Source organism: Abrus precatorius, unplaced genomic scaffold, assembly GCF_003935025.1.
Source record: "Abrus precatorius isolate BTA unplaced genomic scaffold, Abrus_2018 Scaffold3, whole genome shotgun sequence".
Classification (NCBI taxonomy): Eukaryota; Viridiplantae; Streptophyta; class Magnoliopsida; order Fabales; family Fabaceae; genus Abrus; species Abrus precatorius.
The window spans coordinates 36,428,176-36,451,507 of NW_020874373.1; the positions used below are offsets into that span (position 1 = coordinate 36,428,176).

At 34.4% G+C, this 23,332-nt stretch overlaps 1 protein-coding gene across 4 annotated transcripts; it reads left to right on the top strand.

Annotated features, from left to right (window-relative positions):
• The first annotated feature begins 1,660 nt into the window (after positions 1–1,660).
• LOC113860707 (callose synthase 3-like) lies at positions 1,661–22,014 on the top strand. Of its 4 annotated transcripts, none has more exons than XM_027493200.1 (43): positions 1,661–1,829; positions 1,921–2,148; positions 2,237–2,337; positions 2,857–2,981; positions 3,057–3,150; positions 3,296–3,406; positions 3,485–3,601; positions 3,749–3,841; positions 5,055–5,146; positions 5,964–6,090; positions 7,402–7,539; positions 7,670–7,746; positions 7,952–8,045; positions 9,325–9,447; positions 9,556–9,673; positions 9,778–10,112; positions 10,244–10,296; positions 10,398–10,458; positions 10,920–11,001; positions 11,081–11,130; positions 11,219–11,305; positions 11,759–11,893; positions 11,992–12,086; positions 12,193–12,277; positions 12,370–12,530; positions 12,759–12,882; positions 12,975–13,081; positions 13,168–13,309; positions 13,396–13,547; positions 14,118–14,227; positions 14,328–14,456; positions 14,635–14,703; positions 14,843–15,029; positions 16,513–16,663; positions 18,290–18,409; positions 18,497–18,615; positions 18,689–18,772; positions 19,173–19,285; positions 19,364–19,593; positions 19,799–20,599; positions 20,702–20,752; positions 20,973–21,158; positions 21,576–22,014. In XM_027493200.1, the coding sequence occupies exons 2-43, from the start codon at positions 1,950–1,952 to the stop codon at positions 21,822–21,824; spliced, it is 5,877 nt and encodes a 1,958-aa protein (XP_027349001.1). In that variant the 5' UTR covers positions 1,661–1,829; positions 1,921–1,949; the 3' UTR covers positions 21,825–22,014. The 4 variants fall into 4 exon arrangements, with proteins under 4 accessions (XP_027349001.1, XP_027349003.1, XP_027349002.1 ...); XM_027493202.1 differs by having other exon boundaries at positions 13,171–13,309; XM_027493201.1 differs by having other exon boundaries at positions 1,924–2,148.
• The last annotated feature ends 1,318 nt before the right edge of the window (positions 22,015–23,332 follow it).

A 23,332-nucleotide genomic window follows, 5' to 3' on the forward strand; every position in this document is an offset into this window, starting at 1 on the left:
CATTTTAATGTAAAAGACATTTAGACTGTCGACACAGAAAACGGTGCCAGTTACATATTTAGGAAATTGTTGACATAGTTTGCTGTTCGAAATGTTTTTGTAGTCAATGATGCATAATTTTTTAGTTAAAAATAATAATAAATTTTTGTCTAATGGGTTTTCTTTTATATGAGAGATCATTAGCTGAACAAAGAATAACAACATGTGAAAATACTTCAGATCAAAGTGTACCGCTATCATGTAATCTCCATTATTTACAGGATGGAGTTATCAAGTAGAAAATGGACATTAAGTTAACTCAAACATCATATGCTCACTTTTATGTTCAGAGTTTTTCATTTTTATGCACTGCCATACACGTCAAAAACTAAAAAGAAAACTCTTACGAGCCATAGCATTAAAAAATAAGTATTTATTGACTATACTCTTTGAGATATTCAAATCTTGTATCTTGTATGTAATTCTTTATTTGGTAGACATTAAATAGGTGAAACTTATTTAACATTTAATAATAGAAAAAAAATACAAAACTTAATCGTGATAATCTTTTATACGTTAGAAGATCTGTTGTATTCTTCTAAATGTTTTTTAAAAATTTGTTTTCACAGCAAGTGTGGTGCCAATATTAAGATGGAACTATTTACAGATGCAACAACAAATATATAATTCACAACTTCTTTGATAGCATAAGACTAGTTTTACTAAATAAATTCAACTTATTTGTCATTCTGACACTGTTAATTAAAGTTATCATTCATTGAGTTGTATTTTTTAATAGTATTATAATAATAGGGACCAAAACATGAATATTAATTATAAAAATTAAATATATATTTTAACATTTTTAAAAATTTATTAGTCATTTTATTTTATTTATGAAAAATATTGGAGCAATTGTTCTTTGCAAATTTGAACTTGATTGCAAGTTATAATTGAATAAGCTATTTTAAAATATTTAAGTTTCTTATACAAGAATGACTAACAAAAAATGATTCATGATTTATACAAGGGACCACACCTTAAATCCAAAGCTTGGGGCTTCTACAAACTAAAGTCGTGGAGCACCGACATAGTAACTACCCTTGATAGCAATTAGCAAGTATATAATTTGTTGGATCAATTTACCATAATTAAATAAACTTGTACCATTGCTTTCATTTAATTCGTGGCACCGTTTATTTGCATACCCTTTTTACCCGCACCCTCTCCTACCGTCAGATTTATATTCGGAGTCTCTGGAATCAACTTTTTCAGCCAATATCTTACGTATTTTTAAATTCCGGATATACTACAAGATTTGAATTGAGCCTATTAATACCATATTGATTTGCCAAAGAATGAAAATAATAACAATAATTAGGTGTTGAAAATGAAAAAAAAGAAAAAAGCACAGCTGTGAAGCACGAAGAGTGGCAGGAACGTGATAAGTAGGAAAATTTAGTCCCTTTTGGGCACACCGAAATTGCAAAAGAGGGAGTGACCCCACGCTGAATACAGAAGACAGTAACATCGTGGTCACAGGAAGCAATTAACTAATAACCAATAAAGAAAAGGAAAGAAAAAGAGAAGAAAAGAAAAGCGTTTTGTACGAGAGTGCGCTTGTATCCGGAACTAGCAATAGTAAGAGTAACTCACTCTCCTTTTCTTACTTAGCTTCGAAGTAGCTTGCACTCTTACTCCTTCACGCACCACACGGTTCTCTTTCTCTGCTTCTGCTAGGGTTCCATCGCATTTCATTGTCACTGCTACTGCTGCATTTCAACTTCCTCAGTGCAGATGCCAGAATTTTGATCAGAATCGGAATCTCCACTTTCCTCTCTTTGTCGGCGGTACTTTTTCTCTTTTTTCATCGATGCGATTCAGCTTTGTGCTTCTGTTTTTTATATTAGCGTTCATTTGTTTTGCTTTTGTAGGATAAAGAAGAGTGAGGGAAAAAGAGTTTGATCGGAATGTCATCGTCGTCGTCGTCCAGAGGAGCGGGGCCTTCGGAGCCTCAGCCGAGGCGGATCACGCGGACGCAGACGGCGGGGAACCTGGGAGAGTCGATATTTGACAGTGAGGTTGTGCCATCCTCTCTCGTCGAGATTGCTCCCATTCTTCGTGTTGCTAACGAAGTTGAAAAGACGCATCCCAGGGTTGCTTATCTTTGTATGTTTCTTCGCTTTCGAGCTCCGTTTTTTGTTCTTTCTATTTTTAGCATCGAAATTTGTTGTTATGTTTGCTGCTGATCATGCAGGCCGTTTTTACGCCTTTGAGAAAGCTCATAGGTTGGACCCCACTTCCAGTGGTCGTGGAGTTCGCCAATTCAAAACCGCCCTTCTTCAACGCCTTGAAAGAGTATACACTTAATTTCTTTCTGCCTATACCCTAAAACATCTCCTTGCTGTTTATTGTCGTCCATACACAAGTTCTGCATTGCTTTATTGGTCTTTTGAGTAGACCAACTTTATTCATACATTCATGTGGGTTGCCATCCTGTATACTGTAGTTGGGTGTGTCCTTACCCGTTCTCCTTACTGTAGTATGGCAGTGCGTGAACCATGGAAAATCTACAATTCAGAGTGAAATTCAGTCATTGTTGATGTGATGATCCTCACTGTTTTCTAATTTGTGATACCATAGAATCGTGATTGACTTAGGGTGCAGTGTTTTATTCTTGGATTAAAGAGGTCTCAGATAAAATATTTTCAATCTTGCTCCAAGATGACATTGGCATAAATTCAAACTGCTAAATATAGAATGAATAGTTGCCTCTGATAACATTTGATAGTCTCTATTTCTGTATCTTAATTTATATTATTTCATGCTAAGTCTCTCTAATTTTTTTTTTGGGTCAATCTGTTCCATAATGGTTAGGAAAATGATCCAACTCTGAAGGGAAGGGTAAAGAAAAGTGATGCTCGTGAGATGCAGAGTTTTTATCAGCATTACTACAAAAAATATATCCAAGCTTTAGAAAATGCTGCTGATAAAGCTGACCGGTAGATTCTCCATTTAATATTCTATTTGACATGTTCTCAGCCTATCGTATGACTAAAAGTTTGTCCTTCTTTCAGTGCACAGCTTACCAAGGCATATCAGACGGCTAATGTTCTTTTTGAGGTTTTGAAGGCTGTTAACATGACACAGTCTATGGAAGTTGATCGTGAGGTTATTTCTCCCAAGATGTTATCTTCCTGTTGGGGTCCCCTTCTTCTATTTGAACCTTTATTGTTTATCCATATTCAAATAACTTGCTAGGTTTTTACATGCTGTTACATTACTCATAATTGTCTTGCTATTGCCATTGTCATAGATTTTGGAGACCCAATATGAAGTTGCTGAGAAAACAGAGATCTTAGTCCCTTATAATATTCTTCCTCTTGATCCTGACAGTGCTAATCAGGCTATCATGAAATTTCCTGAGGTAGGATTTTTAGTTTTATACATTGTAATTCTGAGCATCTTACTTTTAATCAGAATACTTATTCATAACTCTTTATAGATCCAAGCTGCTGTTTATGCTCTTCGTAACACTAGGGGTCTTCCTTGGCCCAAGGACTACAAGAAGAAAAAGGATGAAGACATTTTGGATTGGCTTGGGTCAATGTTTGGATTTCAGGTAAAAGACAATCAAGAACCGCAAGGTTATTTATATATTTTAATACTTTTTTTTTTAAAACCAAAAGTTGACCTCTTCATAACTAAGTTATTGAATTGAACTTGTTTGCCTCCTCCTGGTTTTCATATATTTGTATATGCAATGCAGAAACACAATGTTGCAAATCAGAGAGAGCATTTGATCTTATTACTTGCTAATGTTCACATAAGACAATTTCCGAAGCCTGATCAGCAACCAAAGGTTAGTATTTAATTGAACTGATGATGCATATTTTCAATTTTAGTTGTTATAGATAGCATTATTTATTTTTGTTTAATATAAAAGGAAATTTAAAACAGGAAGGAAAACATGTTTTAGTTGGTTGATCCAATGGTATTGGGTACTATACAGTATTCACTTCACTTACTGTGTCCCTTCTTCTGTAACATCAAAGTATTTTGCTATTTAGTTACAGTTTATCTTGGAAGGCTGTTTCTGTCTGTTCCATATTAATACATAAATTTGAATGCGTTGTTAAACTTTTATATAAATGCACTTTGTATGGTTTGGAGGGTAAGGGAAGCATGTAATAGTAAAACTTAATGTTTTCAAGTTATAGTGTTATTGTGCATGGTGATTTCTTTTGTTGATATGATACTGTGCAGCTAATTATTTCTTTCTTCATGCTGGACGCCTTCTTGTTGTTCCTTTTTTAATGAGTTTAAAGGTCATACACCTTTCATAAACTTTCCATCCTGAATCTCGGATATCTATCTTCATTTGTGAATCATGGTCTTATAAACTAAGGTGACATTTGAATTGTTTTTTGTTTTCATCTTCAGTTGATATGATTTTGTTTATAAAAGAAAAACACATCCTTGTTTTCACATTGTTTCTTTTTTCCATGATATTGTGAAGGAAATGGTGAAAACTAAGGGCCTAGTTTGAGAAAATGTTTTTTTTTTTTTTTATATTTACCTTTCTCACACATAATTACAAATTTACAATATGCCACTTTTTTTACTTTGGTTTCCTGTTGTATAAGATTTGTACACTAGTTGGTGAAAACAAGGTATTTCTGATTTTTATTTCCTTGTTTCCTGCATATCCCTACACATCTTTGAAAATAGTAAACAAAGTGAGCACATGGTAACAGTTTTGTAATTATTTGTGAAAACAGGAAATAAAATAACAACAAAATAGGAAATTAAAACCAAAAACTGTTTCTCAAAGCAAAGTGGCCCTAAATTTTGTTGATTTCACTCTTCCCTTCCCTTTGGAAATTCTTGATAGGAGGCACAAAATGAAAACTAGTTGCATTCTTCTAATTGTTAGTGAAAATATATCAAACAAAAATGAAATCTAAAAAAAAATCAAAATTACCTTTTTTTTTTTCAGTTTTCATAAGTATTATATGTATAATACAATAATGTGTATCATATCAGCTTTTGACTAGTATATTTTGTTTGATTAGTTGGATGAGCGTGCTCTGACAGAAGTGATGAAGAAATTGTTCAAGAATTACAAAAAGTGGTGCAAGTATTTGGATCGGAAAAGTAGCCTTTGGTGAGTGTTTCTGTCCTAATGTTGAAAGGTACTGTAGTTATCTTCTTGCGGACTAGCAGCTTGGTTCTGTTCTATGCATTGACAAGAAATATTTTGAAACTTTTTTTAGTTTTACTGTTTAACTTGTATTGGTGTCAATCTGTATATTGGCATTTAATCTGACATGCAATAAAATTGACATGTCAGTTTTAATTGAGCCTGGGTTCTAATTTGCGCCATGTTTTGTCTCTCCTATTTCGCTTTGTCGACAAAGATATATGTTTTTCAGTTCTCCTTGTATTATGCCTTGTGGATGCATAAGTAAAAGAGACTAATTATCAGGGTGCGAACCACAGCCTTGGTGGTTACTACACCAAGGGTGTAGTCATGTTTGGATCCCTTTATTAAGATTCTGTAGTCGAACCATTCCTAAATGGATACCATGGGCAGGCCATGGTTACTTCTGGATTTGTGTTTCTTGCTGTGTATGAACCATGGCTGTGGTGGGGGCCAAGGGCTGGTCATGATTGCTTCTGGGTCATCGTTTTCTTCACCAAATTGCTAGTTTTAGGTCTATTTGGGTCCTCAACTTTTCTAGTCCTTGCTTTTCCTTGTTTTGGGGGGGAGGGGGGGGTTCATGCTTTTCCTTCCCTTAAAAAGAATAGCATATTTCTTCGAAATTCATCCACCTACAAGATAAGCAGACAAAAAGTGATTAAAGTTTCTAACAAACAAATGCATGCTATATATAATGAGTACTAAATGCATGAATATAGGAAAATTAGATGCTCATCCATGTATGAATAATATGCAAATTACGCATGCAACAATGTTGCAGGTTACCAACCATACAGCAAGAAGTACAGCAGCGCAAACTACTATATATGGGTCTTTATCTTCTAATATGGGGTGAAGCTGCCAATCTAAGATTCATGCCAGAATGCCTTTGTTATATATATCACCATGTATGCTTTGTAACTTGAACCTATTTACAATGTTCATTTACATTTCCAAGAATGTTTGTTATTTTTGTTGTTTCAGATTGTTCAGAATTTTAGGGATGTTTTGATGCATTTGCAATGAAAAGCTAATTTTGGATATACATGATGTCTGAATCCCTTATCAAACTAATTGATTCCTGCATTTGTGTGTTTCTGCATGAGCCTGTCTCTATAGTATTCACCTAGGAACAAAAATAACAAACTTATTCTGCTGCATTTATTTGCCTATTTTGCTTGTGTAATCTGTTGTTTCCATAGTTGTCAATAGTGCACAATAGCGGTGGTATGTGGCAGAGCGCCTTCGGCTGCTACAGATCTGGCATACCAGAGCGGCTGTATTCTTGGCACAATAGTGCCACCATAGGGAAAGATACCAACTTTCCTTTTATACCTTCAAAATTTTAGGGTTTTTTAAGGGTAAAAAAAACTTCTAATTTTTAGAAATAAGCTCATTTTTCCTTTTTGTCCTTATGATGACAACCTTTAGGTTTTTTCAAGGGTAAAATAGTTTTCTCTGTTTTCAGACCTAACCTCACTTTTCCCTGCATTTTTCTTCTTCCTTTCTCTCACACCCCTTTCTCTCATCTCTATTTCTGTTCTGCTTTGCTGCTTGAGACACATGACAAAACCCCACTTTTTCTTCACTGTTTTTCTTATCCCCTTCTTTGTTCAATGCTCTCTCCTCTCATCTTTGTGACTTATTTGGTGTTCAATGTTTGGCTATGCATTTTGAAGCTGTATTCTTGGATCCTGGTTGGGAATTGTTCCTTTCAGAATTCCACCATTGAGTGGGACTGTGGTGGTGTGTTAGATGAATTTGCAATTAAATGCAATTATCTAGAATAAGTTTTAGGAGAGCTTATGTTTATGCTTTGTTGGTGTTTAAACCTAAGCAAGATGGAAATTTCGAGGATCAACATCTCCCTATCCTGCATGGGTTGCACATTATAAAACTAATGCATGTAAACTTTTTTTTCTGAGAAGATATTTTTTTAATTGTTGTTGTCTGTTGGTATCCTAGTGATACATAATATGCTGTTTGTATTGGAAGATTAAGTTCTTACATATAGATATTTTTGCCATTTTGTTTCCTGGTGTTGCTTAATCTTCCTTTCATGACTGTTTATATGACAATGTGTGTGCATTCTTCCTAGGGTTTTGGCATTTGTTCACATTGTGGCCTTTTCCATGTTGGTATTAAATGAAACTTTTTGATGGTAACTTACTTTTGTCAAATATTGGTGTGTTGGGATCTTTTCATTATGGCTTCTGTAGATGGCTTTTGAATTGTATGGTATGCTTGCTGGGAATGTCAGTCCAATGACTGGAGAGAATGTCAAGCCAGCATATGGAGGTGAAGAGGAGGCTTTTCTAAGGAAAGTGGTCACTCCTATCTATAACGTGATTGCTAAGGTCTTTCTCCCATTTTTATTTCCTTCTTGTCCTTTTCCTTTTTGGCTTGTTTCCATCACACAAAAATTTCTTTTCTTTCATTTTTCACGTTGATAATATGAAAATAAATTGATATTTCTTTGCTCAAAAGGAAGCTGCACAGAGCAAAAAGGGAAGGTCTAAGCATTCACAATGGAGGAACTATGATGATTTAAATGAATATTTCTGGTATAATTAATTCGTTTACTTTTTTCTTGTATACATTGTTAAGTACAAGTTTGGTAGGGATACTATTTTCTGGGAATTAATCACTTACTTTTCAGTATATCTTTCAGAAAGCTAGCAAAAATAAACAATTGTTTCTTCAAAACAAGTTGAACCAAACACACACTAATATGTGTCTATGAATTAATTTTTAACAACATAATTGTAGGTCTGCTGATTGTTTTCGGTTAGGTTGGCCAATGCGTGCTGATGCTGATTTCTTTTGTCAACCTCTTGAGAAGCTGGGTTTTGATAAATCTAACGTAAGTATTAATTATTAATCTTTCATTTTCTCTGCATAGGTTGGCTATAAGAATTTACTTTTCCTTAAAACGTTCTAAAATGATATTGCATATGTAGTTTTTATGGGGATTCATCACTTTCCTGCTCATTGAAATTTTGAAAATAGCTGCAATCCTTATGGGGTTCATCAGTCTCTTGGGATTTTTATATAGCTCCAGGTCATTTGTAGATAGTTATTATTATTATTATTTGGGATAAAACAATAGATCATTGAGAAAGAAGAGAGATAGAGAGGAGGATAAGTTGTACTCCACAAGAATGAAAATGAAAGAAAACAATACAACAAGACTGAAGAATCAGAAATTAAGATTTATGAGGCATTGATGCACAATGATTTCCCAATCTTTATTCAAATCTTTAATTGTTCCATTGAAATCATTATCGGCTGTTGATTTTGTGCCAGAGCATACTGGGATAATGATTTCTCCTGTGTGGATGTAGTAAAGAGTCAGCCTTACTTCTACTCTGACTATCTGTTAGGGGCTTGAGTCTTGAGATTGAGCATTCCTCAATTGTTTACTATTTAATGTATTTTACTTGTGCTTTTGTTTGTATGTAGAGTTTTCCATATGTAACGATGATGGACTTAAATTCATGTGCCTTTTTGTTAATGGTGTTTTGGTAATTGGTAGACAAGAGGCTTCAGGTTTTTCATGAAGTCCAGCTTTTGGGACAAAAGTCCAAATTTTTGCATTTAATGTGATGATGGTTTTTAACAGAAACTACCATTTTGGTCCTCAAATAATTCATATTTGCTTAAATTGGCTTCTCAACTTTTATTTTTAGCAATGGCATACTGTGATATATTAGCATTGTTTTGTTTTGCCATCCGCATTTATGGAGTATTAAATGATCATAAGAAACATTTGGCAACTCGATCACATCAAATCATGAGAGAGCATATTATGGAAACGTGTAGTTTTCATTGACCATATTGTAGCTTTAAACTCTCTCCTGCCCGATTAAGAAGGCACTCTTATACTCTATTTTGTAAGATTGATTTTCTTTTGGTGTTTATTTATGATTTAGTTATCAGAACAGAAAAATCTTGTAGAAATTTCCTTGTATGCTGTTATTTGGACTGGAAATGATAATTTATACAATGATATGTTGGTTAGACAATCTTTTTTTTTTTCTTTCAAGAAACAAAATCATTATATGCACTAGCTCTATGCTTGGAATGATTATAGTTATACATAATGCTGTGCCCTTAAGCCTTGCTGTAACTTGCATGTACAGGATGACAAGCCACCTAACAAAGACAGATGGGTTGGGAAAGTGAATTTTGTTGAGATAAGATCATTTTGGCATATTTTCAGAAGTTTTGACCGTATGTGGAGTTTTTTCATTCTGTGTTTACAGGTATTAAATATTTTCTGCGTTTTCTTGCTCCTTAAATGTGAGCATTTTTTCCCGTTAATGCTTTGCAAAATAGAATCAATCTCTGAAAATGGTCAATTGGTCTTTTAGGCTATGATTATTGTTGCCTGGAATGGATCTGGGAATCCAACTGTAATCTTTAATGGTGATGTGTTCAAGAAGGTGTTGAGTGTGTTTATAACAGCAGCTATATTGAAGCTTGGTCAAGGTAGGTAATAGCCAATTTCCTGTAGCATGTATAAGAATAGGAACGCTTTGTCATTTCATAAACTGGTGTTACTTATGCTAATCTTTTTTCCCCCACTTGGGCAGCTGTTCTTGATGTGATCCTAAGTTGGAAAGCCCAACGGAGTATGTCGCTGTATGTTAAGTTGAGATACATTCTAAAAGTTGTTTCAGCTGCAGCATGGGTGATTGTTCTGTCAGTTACTTATGCGTATACATGGGATAATCCTCCTGGGTTTGCTCAAACCATTAAAAGTTGGTTTGGAAGTGGTTCAAGTGCTCCTTCATTGTTTATTTTGGCTGTTGTTGTCTACCTATCACCGAATATGCTTGCTGCTATATTCTTTCTGATCCCTTTTATTCGGCGGCATCTTGAAAGGTCAAACTATAGAATTGTGATGCTAATGATGTGGTGGTCACAGGTAGATGGTAATCCAACCCTTTTTCTCTTACTGTATTTTTCTGTTTGGTACATATAAGGACAATGTTGTGTCATTACAGCTTGAGATATTTAGATTCTAACTCAGTGTTTCTGATGCCTTGTAATTGCCAGCCTCGTTTGTATGTTGGTAGGGGAATGCATGAGAGCACATTTTCCCTTTTCAAGTAAGAACATAAATTAAGTGTCTATTTCATGTGAATGGTATAATATTCCTAGGCATCTGATATTAATGTAATGTGTGATGTGTCATTTTTTATAATGTCAGGTACACAATGTTTTGGGTCCTCCTTATAATTACGAAGTTGGCTTTCAGTTATTATATAGAGGTGATGCATTTTCTTTTCTTCCTGTTTTGAAACCCAGTATAAGCTATCATATCTTTTAGATGACTCTTATGGTCATATGCTTTATCATGTTCATTGCCACAATTTCTCACAATTGTGGTTATGGATATATTCAAGGTTTTTTTTTTTTTGGGTGGGGGAGAGATTTCTTAATTTAAATCCTTTTGTCTCGTTGTCACAACATAATTATTTAAGTGTAATTTTCTATTTTTATGAACTACTGGTGTAAGTTTGACTAGTGTTCTTACTGTCAGGGTTGTGTCAATGAAACATCATGGGCCGATACCTATACCTTTTTTGTTTAGAAATATCAATTGATTTTATTTAATTTCATCTCTTTTTTTGTAGGAGGATCTCTTATCCTCCAAACCTTCTCTTTTATCTTATTGGACTGCTCTTTTATCATAATTTCTTGGTTTAACCTTCTTATATTCTTTCTCTAGATAAAACCTCTGGTGGGACCTACACAAGCTATAATGAGTGTAAAAATATCGACTTTCCAGTGGCATGAGTTCTTTCCTCATGGTAATAAGCTTGAATGTTCAGAATGTTATATAGTTCATTTTCTTAGAGAAGATTTTATAAGTGGTTTTGTGTTTTGCAGCTAGGAACAATATTGGCGTTGTAATTGCACTTTGGGCTCCAATTATTCTGGTGTGGGTCTATGATGTACCTCACTTGCATCTTATTTTTAATATCAGTAGTATGATCATGTAACTTTTTTTTTTTTTTTTTTTTTCAGGTATACTTTATGGATACTCAAATTTGGTATGCCATATTCTCAACCTTATTTGGTGGAATTTATGGTGCCTTTCGTCGGCTTGGGGAGGTTAGTAGATTGTCCACACTCCTATTATCACTTTTATAGTCATTTCTTTTGGAAGGAACTTATATTTTTCTTGTTAATTAAGTATTTTTATTTTATCCATGTAATTTGGTGGGAATTTTAAGAAGCTTGAAGTTATTGCTGCTTTCATAGATATACTTATTCTTATTCCTTCCCTCTTGTTGCTTGTTTTGGCCAAATTTTCTTTCCTTGTTGGATAGTACTTAAACATTATGTGGCAGTACATATAGCAATCTTGTTCTGACAAACTTCTGGTCTTCCATCAATTGATTAGACCCCTAATTATGGGATTGAACTTTTCTGTTCTTAATTAACTACAGGACTATAACTCTTGGGCAGTTCTAGGCTTTTATGTATAGAACAATGACTCTTGAATACAATATCTATTTCTTCTAAATAAATTTTTTTATGCATCACTGCTTATCCGTGTTTCAGATACGAACACTTGGAATGCTTAGGTCTCGTTTTCAATCATTGCCCGGTGCCTTCAATGCCAGTTTGATTCCAGAAGAAACAAATGAGCCAAAGAAAAAAGGCTTAAAAGCCACTTTATCTCGTAGATTTGCTCAGGTCTACTGTTTCACGTTTATCATCACTTACTTGAGCTTGTAATTTAAAATTTGAGCATTTGTAACTTTGGAATACATTGCCTTGGCTGATTGATACAGATCCAATCTAACAAGGAGAAGGAAGCAGCAAGGTTTGCACAGTTGTGGAACCAAATAATTACTAGTTTCAGAGAGGAAGATCTTATTAGTGATAGGTAATGTGAGGGAAAGTTTTTTGTTTACAGTTCTTTACCTGCTCTCTATCTTGATAGGCAGCTGTATTTTTCTAAAGTTGCGTGCTGAGGTGGTTATATTATTCAGGGAAATGGACCTTTTGCTTGTACCATATTGGGCTGATACTCAATTGGATCTAATACAATGGCCCCCCTTTCTACTTGCTAGCATGGTTTGTTTATTGTCACTTTGATACAAGACTTTGCTACTATCATTTCCATCTAATCATTCAATAATTGTGTTTGTGGCCCACATGCTCTTTAGATTCCAATTGCACTAGATATGGCTAAGGACAGCAATGGAAAGGATCGAGAGCTGAAAAAGAGAATTGCAGCTGACAACTACATGTCTTGTGCTGTTCGTGAGTGCTATGCTTCCTTTAAGAGCATTATTATGCACTTGGTTCAAGGGGCACGAGAGACACCGTAAGTTATTTGAAGCTGCTTGATGTAGGTGTTTATATAAGTAGTTGTACTTTGTGAGTGATGTTCCAGTGTAATATTCCCACCTAGCTCCAAATATTGGACCATAGGAAACAGCTAGCTTTATCACGTTTGACAGTTTATCTGATCAAGTTCAAAACTCAAACTGTCTTCTGAAAGGTTCTTTGTTTTCTGATTCATTTTTTACTTTGTTGTTATCGATCATTTCAGGTTTATAGAGGCCATGTTCAAAGAAGTAGACAAACATATTGAGACAGGTACAGTGATAAGTGAATTCAGAATGAGTGCACTTCCTAGCCTCTATGGACAGTTTGTCCAGCTAATCAAATATTTGGTAATATTTCAGAACTCTTATGCAATTTGGTACATTTAATTTCTCTCTAGCATGGTTGTCAAAATCTTACCCAGTTATTTAAATTATTGCAGTTGGAAAATGATCCAAAAGATAGAGACCAAGTTGTGATTCTATTCCAAGACATGCTGGAGGTTGTGACTAGAGATATAATGTTTGAGGATCAGGATCCTATATTCAGGTGATGCATGCGTAGATTCTTTTGTGTCTCCATCTTTAGAGAGAACCTTTTTTGTCCTTTCCCTGATTGTATCAATATTGTTTCAGTAGTTTGGTAGATTCAAGCCATGGTGGTTCTGGACACGAGGGGATGCTTCACCTTGAGCCAGAGCCACAGCACCAATTGTTTGCATCTGAAGGAGCTATCAAGTTTCCAATTGAACCAGTTACAGCAGCTTGGACAGAGAAGGTTTGTAACTAATGGTATTATTCTGCTTAAAGTTTGAACAGTGAAGTGCACTTTTAATGACTTGTTTACTTTTTTTTTTTGGGTAGATTAAAAGACTTTACTTGCTGCTTACAACAAAAGAGTCTGCCATGGATGTACCTTCTAACTTAGAAGCCAGAAGGCGCATTTCTTTCTTCTCAAATTCGTTGTTTATGGACATGCCTATGGCACCAAAAGTTCGCAACATGCTTTCATTCTCGTAAGCTCTCTTTTAGTCCCAAATCCTGTGCCATGTTTTGTTGTTGAAATTTGTGAATCATTCTAGTTAAAGATTGCAGAAATCTCTCCTCTTAATACATGATTTGCATTATCTTAATCCTTTGTTCCCTGCATTCTTGTTGTTTGGAGATTCAAAGCTCTGAGATTTTGTTAACTTTTCACAGTATGCATACTTAATCAGTTGATATGTGAAGCATTTAACATTCTAATTTTATGGAGCACTAAGTTCTAGTTGTTAAAGTTTATGGAATGTTCTAATGTTGTGCAACACTTGATAGAATTGAACGTTTAGTTTTGGTTTCTCAAAGTTTTCATATTTCTGGGGAGGATTGGCAAGGAAGAGTCAGAGCTATTATCTATTAAAGTGTGTCTGGCTAAAATCTGCAGAATTTTATTTTCTAGTATTTCTGCTTGAAGTTCTACCCCATAAAAAAATATTAATAGATTGAGTATATGCACTAGGTCAAGTGTTATTTAAAACTATTTAATCCCCCAGTTTTGGTGTATTTGTCTTCTGTTAATTTTTGGTTATTTTGGATTTTGGTTATAGGGTTTTAACACCATACTATACAGAAGAGGTTCTCTTCTCCTTACATGATTTGGATTCACAAAATGAAGATGGTGTTTCAATACTGTTCTACTTGCAAAAGATTTTTCCTGGTTCATCGATACTCCCGAATCTCTTTTGTTACATAAATGTGAAAAATTGATGACAATCTAATGCATTTCTTCATTCCCTTTTTTGATTATCAATGCACAGATGAGTGGAGCAACTTTCTTCAGCGAGTGAAGTCTACTGAGGAGGACATTAAAGGGAGTGAATCTGATGAGTTGGTAGAAGAACTTCGTCTTTGGGCATCATATAGAGGGCAAACTTTGACTAGAACTGGTTCTCTCTATCTCTCTTTCTTGCATGCACACACATACACACACACGTGTGCGCGAGCTGGAACAATGCACTTTCAAATGCTTATATATTTGCTATTTACTCTATATAGAATTATTTTAGCCTCTGTTTAGAATGTAACTTATCATTGCGATCGACTGAAGTATTCTTCTTGATGCAGTAAGAGGTATGATGTATTATAGAAAAGCTTTGGTACTCCAGGCTTTTCTTGACATGGCCAATGACGAAGGTAACAATTCCTTCTCCTGGGGATGATAAAGTGAAATTTCTTTTGTTGCATGTGCATGTACTTTGGTTATCAGTTTGTTGTTAATTAAACTTTGTTATTTTTTTTTGGGTTTGTATGGCTGAAATATTACAAATGGCAGATTTGATGGAAGGTTATAAAGCCATAGAAAATTTGGATGACAATTCAAGGGGGGGAAGGTCATTGTGGACACAATGTCAAGCAGTAGCTGATATGAAATTCACATATGTGGTATCATGCCAACAATATGGCATTGACAAGCGATCTGGTTCTGCTCGTGCACAGGACATATTACGGCTTATGACAAGGTAAGCTTTGGAGCTTTGGTAATTTTAATAATAATAGGTAGTGTTTAACCCAACTAATTTTGAGTTTTTATTCTCTTTAGAAGGAGAAGCTGCATACAGGAACTCTATAAAGTATATAAAAGGAGCTTATATTTTACTCTAGTAAACCAAAATCGAAAGAGCTTTTAGGTAAAGATAGTTTTAGGAGTTTTTTTTAATTCCAAATCCCCAAGACTCAACAGCATGCCACCAACTAGAAAATCATAAAATCACCAAAGCATTTTTAACTTTAGTCTTAAAGTTCTTATTTAAATTTAGTGTAGCTTTTAAGATTTAAAATAGTTAGGCCAAATGCTGCCTTAACGCTTGCCTGTTCTTTAAATTGAAAAACACAGGTGAGAGAATCTGTGCAATGCATGGGCTAAAATGAGCTTTCACTAACTTTTCATATGCCATTATTATTTATTAATCACACAACACTTCTTTTACAATAAAATACACTATTACAATTGTTGCCCTTTACAGCTTGCTACTAGCAAAAAAGATTTCACTTCCTGTAGAAATGTTCTACAACTTCAAACTTAAAAAGCTAAACATGAAATGGACGGGAGTTCCATTGTGAAGTATTAACATAGAAAGCATCAATTGAGGAATTAGAGTGAATAAAGAAAATTACATGGAAAATACTATTAAGAAAAGTGGTTGAACATACAAATGACTATGCTAGAATATTTATACAACTTTAAAAAGTCTCGATGAACTGTGTTATTATATGAACTTGGTAATGTTTTAGAAGACTACGTGACTGAATGAGGGGTAATTTGATTAAAGAAAGAAACTATTTGGGTACTTCCATCCCTTACATTCTTAAAGTGTTCCACCTCATGTTTGATTGTGAAAGGAAAGGATTAGTTTTGTAAGTTTGTGCAACACCTATTCATAAGAATTTACCTTCATCAATTTACATCACCATGGATTGTAATGAATTGAAGCTTTTCCTCAACAACCTTCTTGTAACACTCAATGGATAAGATTCACACAAACCTAATGGCAAAATAATCAATTAAACTACGCACTGTGTTCAAGGACAATAAACATTCAAAAACATTTTATTTTTAATCATTAATTTGACACATATGTGAGAGTATTACAGATTGCTTTCTTATTCACATAACCTATAGTTCATGTAATATATAAACCTACAACTTTTGAAGCTATTTAATAATATTTTTTTGTCTGGTCTGTTGTCTCTTCAATTTAAATTACATGTTCTGGTTTGATGGGTTTGCGAGCAAAGGGGAGGGTCGGATGATTGGAGATGGGGAAAGGTGAAGGTAGGATGGTTTGTTTTGATCAGAAATTATTTAACAAAAAAATTCTTTTAATTAGGCAGGATAACAATTAATGTAGCATGGATGCAAGTAGGAGAATCATTCTCCTTTATATATTGTATAAATTGATAGATTGTTTTTGAATAATTGGTCTACATATTTTCATTTGTCAGATATCCTTCACTTCGAGTTGCCTACATTGATGAGGTAGAGGAACCTGTCAAAGACTCTAAGAAAAAGATCAATAAGGTTTACTACTCTTGCTTGGTGAAGGCTATGCCAAAATCCAGTAGTTCTTCAGAGCCTGAGCAGAATCTGGATCAGGTATTTGGATTTTGATAAATGAGGCCTATAAATGTGTGTTACTGCTACTTTTTCCCTCCTAGTGAGGTTTTGTTTTGATTGGAGAAATTGACAGTAGGGAAATGCCAATTGGATGGATGATAGGAATTCCTATACAAAGAGGAAATATATATACAAAAAGGAACCGTGAAACTAGGAATGTTGCAAGGTTGCTCTATCCCTACTCCCTCTGATGTGAAGGATGGAAGCACCGTTGAAGTAGTCTTGAGTAAAATTCGAAAGAGGATTGATTTCATTCAATCCTATAACATGTTTAGGTTGCAGAATAAAAAGGAGGTGCTGAAATTGGAGTCATCTAATTGTATGAATATATCAACATATGTCCAGCTGACTGCTGACTAATACCCATCTTAAAACACATTTTTAAGCCATCACCTCAAGTCGGAACATCTTTGGCTTAATTAAGTTTTTGGTCATTAAAAATTGCATTTCCCTATTTAGTCCCTCATTTTTTTATTTTTTTTCAAACAAGTCCATAATATGTTCTTTACTAGATGGTTCTTGTGATTTTTGGTTCTCATTTGACCCCTTTAAATAGTTTGAAAATTTTCATTTGGTCCTTCTAAATATCACAAATTTTCCATTTGGCCCACATGAATATTATGAATTTCCTATTTGGTCTACTTAAAATGCGGCTCTAAATGGAAAACTCATGATATTTTGAGGGACCGAATGTGAAAAATAAATGAAAGGGACCATTTTGTAACAAAAATTTATTTTCTGGGAGACTTGTCTGGAAAAAATTAAAAATGAGGGACCAAATAAAACAAATATACATTTTTGCGGGACCAAAATGACTATTGTCGGCGCTTTGTTCTCTCACGAATAGTGGTTTTGTAGAAATATGCTTGTGTGGCTTGATTATCTTTGCCCCATAATTTCATTAGGTAGCCCTTGGCAGCCCTACTTAACATAGAATTCACTTGTGTTGACAACTGACAGAAACTGTATATCTTATTAAGAAGAATTAGGGGTGAACCCCAATTAACTAGGATAAAACACTGAAAATTTTCAAGGGATTGTTCCTCCCAAGCCAAAGGCCCTAACTCACACAATTGACAAGATCTCCCTCCTCAAACCCTTATACTTATCTATAGATAGCATGCAACATATTGTAACTAACTCCTGATGGGTAACTGACATATTGTAACTACTAATGTGGGTTACCGGTTACCTAACAGTAATGCACTAAGTCAAGTATATGTTGTTCAGAAATATTGTGATGAAAAACGGTGATTCATTGCTTCACCATGAAGATATATTTTTTCTCTGTGAGCATTATACATCATAAAATTTCCTTTTGTTTAAACATAAATAAGCTCTTGTATCAAGGAACAATGATTTCTTTTTTAGTTAATTGTAGCTTGGAAGAAACATCTTTTTCTTTCTAACACACTCCATCAGAATAAAATTGAACATACTCTGACTTATATAATGACACCGTTGTTTTATTTAATTCAAGATAAGAAAAGAATTATCATTCTATTTTTCTCTTTCCATAGAACTAAATGCAATTCTTGACTTTAACTGTTGCCTAAACTATCATTTATGTTCTTAATAATATATTCTGTTGATTCTCTGAATCAGGTCATATATAAAATAAAGCTTCCTGGACCAGCGATTTTGGGTGAGGGTAAGCCTGAAAATCAGAATCATGCCATAATTTTCACACGTGGAGAGGGCTTGCAAACAATAGATATGAACCAGGTATGATGGTTAATGGTTATGTATGTGAAAAGAGCTCATCATTGTAAGGTCTCTTTATGGCATGTGCTGAAGTTGCACCATTTATAGGATAACTACATGGAAGAAGCTTTGAAAATGAGAAATTTGTTGCAAGAATTTCTAAAGAAGCATGATGGTGTTCGGTTCCCAAGTATTCTTGGACTTAGGGAGCATATATTTACTGGAAGGTAAATCCATTTTTGTTTATTTGCAACTAGACATAATTTCTATGTTTCTGAGTTTGTCTTGCTCTGGTTTCAGTGTTTCTTCCCTTGCATGGTTCATGTCAAATCAGGAGACAAGTTTTGTGACAATTGGTCAGAGATTGTTGGCTAATCCTCTGAAGTAAGTTGTTCTACTGTTTCAGATGAAGGATAATGTGGACAAAACTTTGGAATAAATGCACTACTTTCTAATATAAGAGAATTGCTAAGTTGCAATCATACATATTGTGAAAGAAAGAAATTTTTAAAAATAAACATAAAATGAATATTAAAACTGTCTGAAATTGGTGGATTGACTTTATTACAGATTTGGGTTTTGTTCTTTGTCAATGGGGGAGTAACAAATTACTCTCTATTTTAATTTAAAGCACTGCTTTTGACTGACTTTTGGTCTACAGTCTACCAATTAATACATCAGATTTCTGCAGGAGGTCTAAGTTATCATTTTCTTGGGCAGTCTGAGTAGTTAAAAATAAATAGAAATGTCTGATCTTTTTCCTTCTTTCCTGTTTATTATGTAGGGTTCGTTTCCATTATGGTCATCCTGATGTCTTTGATAGGCTGTTTCACCTGACAAGAGGGGGTGTCAGTAAAGCCTCCAAGGTTATCAATCTAAGTGAAGATATTTTTGCTGGTACAGTGCCTTTTGATTCCTCATTATTTTTTTGTATATAATTGTATCTTCATTGGACTTTTTTTTTATTGTTTCTAGGCTTCAACTCCACACTCCGTGAAGGAAATGTTACTCATCATGAGTACATACAAGTAGGGAAGGGAAGAGATGTGGGTCTCAATCAGATTTCTATGTTTGAAGCTAAAATAGCTAATGGCAATGGAGAGCAAACACTAAGTCGAGATGTATACCGACTTGGGCACCGTTTTGACTTCTTCAGAATGTTGTCTTGTTATTTCACCACAATTGGATTTTATTTCAGCACTCTTGTATGTTATTGCCAGAGTTACTTTTACTTGCATATTATGTAGTCTGTTTTTTTTACTAGGAACCTATTGGGATCAAAAAGGGAGCAAATATGGCAGTTTTTTTTTTTTTTGGGGGGGGGGTACTGTGTAAACTAGACTCATTTTTTTAAGCTTTTATATCTTGGGCTTTTGAACTTCTTTTCCCCCTGCTTCCATTTTTGTGCAGATAACTGTGCTCACTGTATATGTATTCCTATATGGTCGCCTCTATCTTGTTCTCAGTGGGCTTGAAGAAGGTCTGAGCACCCAAAAAGCCATTCGAGACAATAAGCCTCTTCAAGTGGCTCTTGCTTCTCAGTCATTTGTTCAAATTGGGTTTTTGATGGCCTTGCCCATGTTGATGGAAATCGGTTTGGAAAGGGGCTTTCGAACTGCACTTAGTGAGTTCATATTAATGCAACTACAGCTGGCCCCAGTATTCTTCACATTTTCGCTTGGGACAAAGACTCACTATTTTGGTAGAACATTGCTTCATGGAGGTGCAAAATATAGACCCACTGGTCGAGGGTTTGTGGTTTTCCATGCTAAGTTTGCTGACAACTATAGACTTTACTCTCGTAGTCACTTTGTCAAGGGTATTGAGCTCATGATATTGCTTGTTGTATATCAAATTTTTGGTCATACTTACAGAAGTGCTGTTGCATATGTCTTGATTACCATATCAATGTGGTTTATGGTGGGTACCTGGCTGTTTGCTCCCTTTTTGTTCAATCCTTCTGGGTTTGAATGGCAAAAAATTGTTGATGATTGGACTGATTGGAATAAATGGATTAGTAATCGAGGGGGTATAGGTGTACCACCCGAAAAAAGTTGGGAATCTTGGTGGGAAGAAGAACAAGAACATCTCCAATATTCAGGAATGCGGGGAATCATAGTGGAAATATTGTTATCATTGCGATTTTTTATCTATCAGTATGGTCTTGTATACCACTTAAATATTACGAAGAAAAGCCAAAAAAGTTTTCTGGTAAAGTTTTGACCTATGTTCCCTTTTCCTGCATTCTTATATCTACTGATTATAATTTGGCAAGTTAAATGGAATGATGGATATCCTTTCTGTGGCTAACAGATCTATGGCATTTCATGGTTGGTGATATTTGTAATATTGTTTGTGATGAAGGTTAGTAACAACCTACTAATGTATTTTCTACGAGCATGTTATAATTGTACATGTATGTATGCTTCCACAATGTACACATTTTATTGTCTCACTGGAGCCTTTTCTCATTGATGTAGGGTGTGGATGAGTTTTCTTATACTGAATTAAAATAAAGATGGTTATGTTCATTTTCTTTCCTAAAAAAAATTAACACTATCCTTTGCTTTCCTTGTTGTCTCAGACGGTGTCTGTTGGGAGGCGTAAATTCAGTGCAAATTTTCAACTTGTCTTCCGATTAATCAAGGGTTTGATATTCCTCACTTTTGTCTCGATTCTTGTCACTTTGATTGCCCTTCCGCATATGACATTGCAGGACATAGTTGTTTGCATTCTTGCCTTCATGCCAACTGGTTGGGGAATGCTGCAGGTGAATTCTCTTTCCACTTCTTCCCTACTAAATTAATGAATATTCTTTTGGAGGGGAATGTTATATCCCCAGATAATTTTATATTTATTAATTTGTGAAAAAATTTGGAACTACCAAGGGCTATCAAGAGGGGGTAAAGATCCCCATAACATTGCAGATCATGTTATCTATTTTGGAAAATGTTTGAATGTGAGCCAGAGACTGAACTTGTTGACATGAATTCGTTAACTATTGATTTGAAAGTGATAGATAACAAATTAGGGCAATGTTTAATATAATTTTAGTTCAGTGTGGTTCTGAGATTATTCTCTTTTTTCTTAAGTTTCTTGTTTAGTATCTTGGAGCATATATTGCATTATCTTTGTTGCCATCTACTTGTTTTTAGTTTTGATTTTTTTGTCGTTATTTATTTTGCAGATTGCTCAAGCATTAAAACCTGTAGTACGCCGGGCTGGGTTTTGGGGATCAGTAAAAACTCTTGCTCGCGGTTATGAGATTGTAATGGGTTTGCTTTTGTTCACTCCTGTTGCTTTTCTGGCCTGGTTTCCATTTGTTTCAGAATTTCAGACCCGCATGCTGTTCAACCAAGCATTCAGCAGAGGTTTGCAAATTTCTCGTATTCTCGGGGGTCAACGGAAGGAGCGCTCTTCTCGCAACAAAGAATAGTTCGTCCATCTGAAGGCTTAATTATTAGGAGCTCGAAATTCTTGGTTGCACTATTAGCTGCAGCAAGATTTTCTGTAGCAATTGTAAGTAGTTGTAGCTACGAATAGACACATTCTACGCATCGCTTTCGATATAGCATTGGATTATCACTGTCAAGCATTAAAGTTAATTTGGTTTGAATTTGGCTTCACCTTTCGTATTCTTCGACACCATCTGACGCTAATATATTTTTTCATCAGCCTTAGTTTCATATTTAAGCTCCAAGCGATGCACATCTTAGAAGGGATTTTGATCCGTTTATGTTCTTCCTCCGACAAAACAACTATAATAGGATCCATTGAACTTGCTTTTTTGGTGTGCAATAACGTTAGGGAGAGAAGTATTACATGAGAGGATTTAAATCCGATTTGACTATGGACTAAAAGTGATACCGATATTGTTTGGAAAGATGAGCGGATTTAATTGTCGAGATCAAAATTTAAGTGTCCGCGACATGATATTGCTTTTACGTAATGGTCTATTTGTTTCCATTTTTACTGTATGTACATTATAAATTTACTTTCTTATTTGGATTAGACAGAATTGGGATAGGATAGTCTTTTCCTGCTCTTACATTCATTCCCAATCTTCCTCAAACTCAACCCCTATTCTTGAAGGTAAAGGCAGCTGAGGCATCATGGACTCGGGGAGAGCGTGTCACAGGCCTAGTTGAGTTGACCTGATTCTAAAGGGAAATTTTCGGTTTGGTTTATAAAGGGTCTAAGTTAGTAGGTTGGTTCTTAGATTAGGGATTAAACGTTTGTCTTTTGCTTTATCCTTTTTAAGAACATAACTCAAACATGCTTTTAAATTGTTTATTAAAAACAACAAATAACAGTGACAGTTCGTTTTTTCAAATAGTTTCAACATCGACTCTCTTTTTACTCTTGAATAGCAATGACTACCAATAAAAACTTAAATGTTTTATTTTGTACATTTCTTTTTGTGCAACTATTTTTTTGTCTTGCTCATATTTGGTATTATCAATGTCTTGCTAGATCAAAGCGTTTCGAGTACAATAAAAGAAAGAGTTGAAACATCTTGTGGAACTGAGTAAAACAAATTTAAATTTCTTGTATTTCTATTCTTGCTTATTTCATGTTTTATGCCAATAACCCTTGCCTTTAAGGCTTTAACACTTAACTTTATATTAAAAATTAGTATTTTTTTGTGCACTTTGCTCTGTACAGAATTATTAAATAAAAATAATTTTAAAAATAATTAAATAAATATGCTGCATGATTATTTTTAAATTAAATTATTTTTAAAATAAAATATTATAATTAATAAATAATTTACTGCAACAAATAAATTAAATAAAGATAAAATTTTAAATTAAAAAAAAATTATGAAAAGTTTAAAATTTTAATTAATGTTGAAGTAAAATTACAAATGCTTGATGTTGAAAAAGATTTTTGGCATGATAAAATGAGAACAAACTTCTAAAAGTGCTCCTATTTAATAAAACT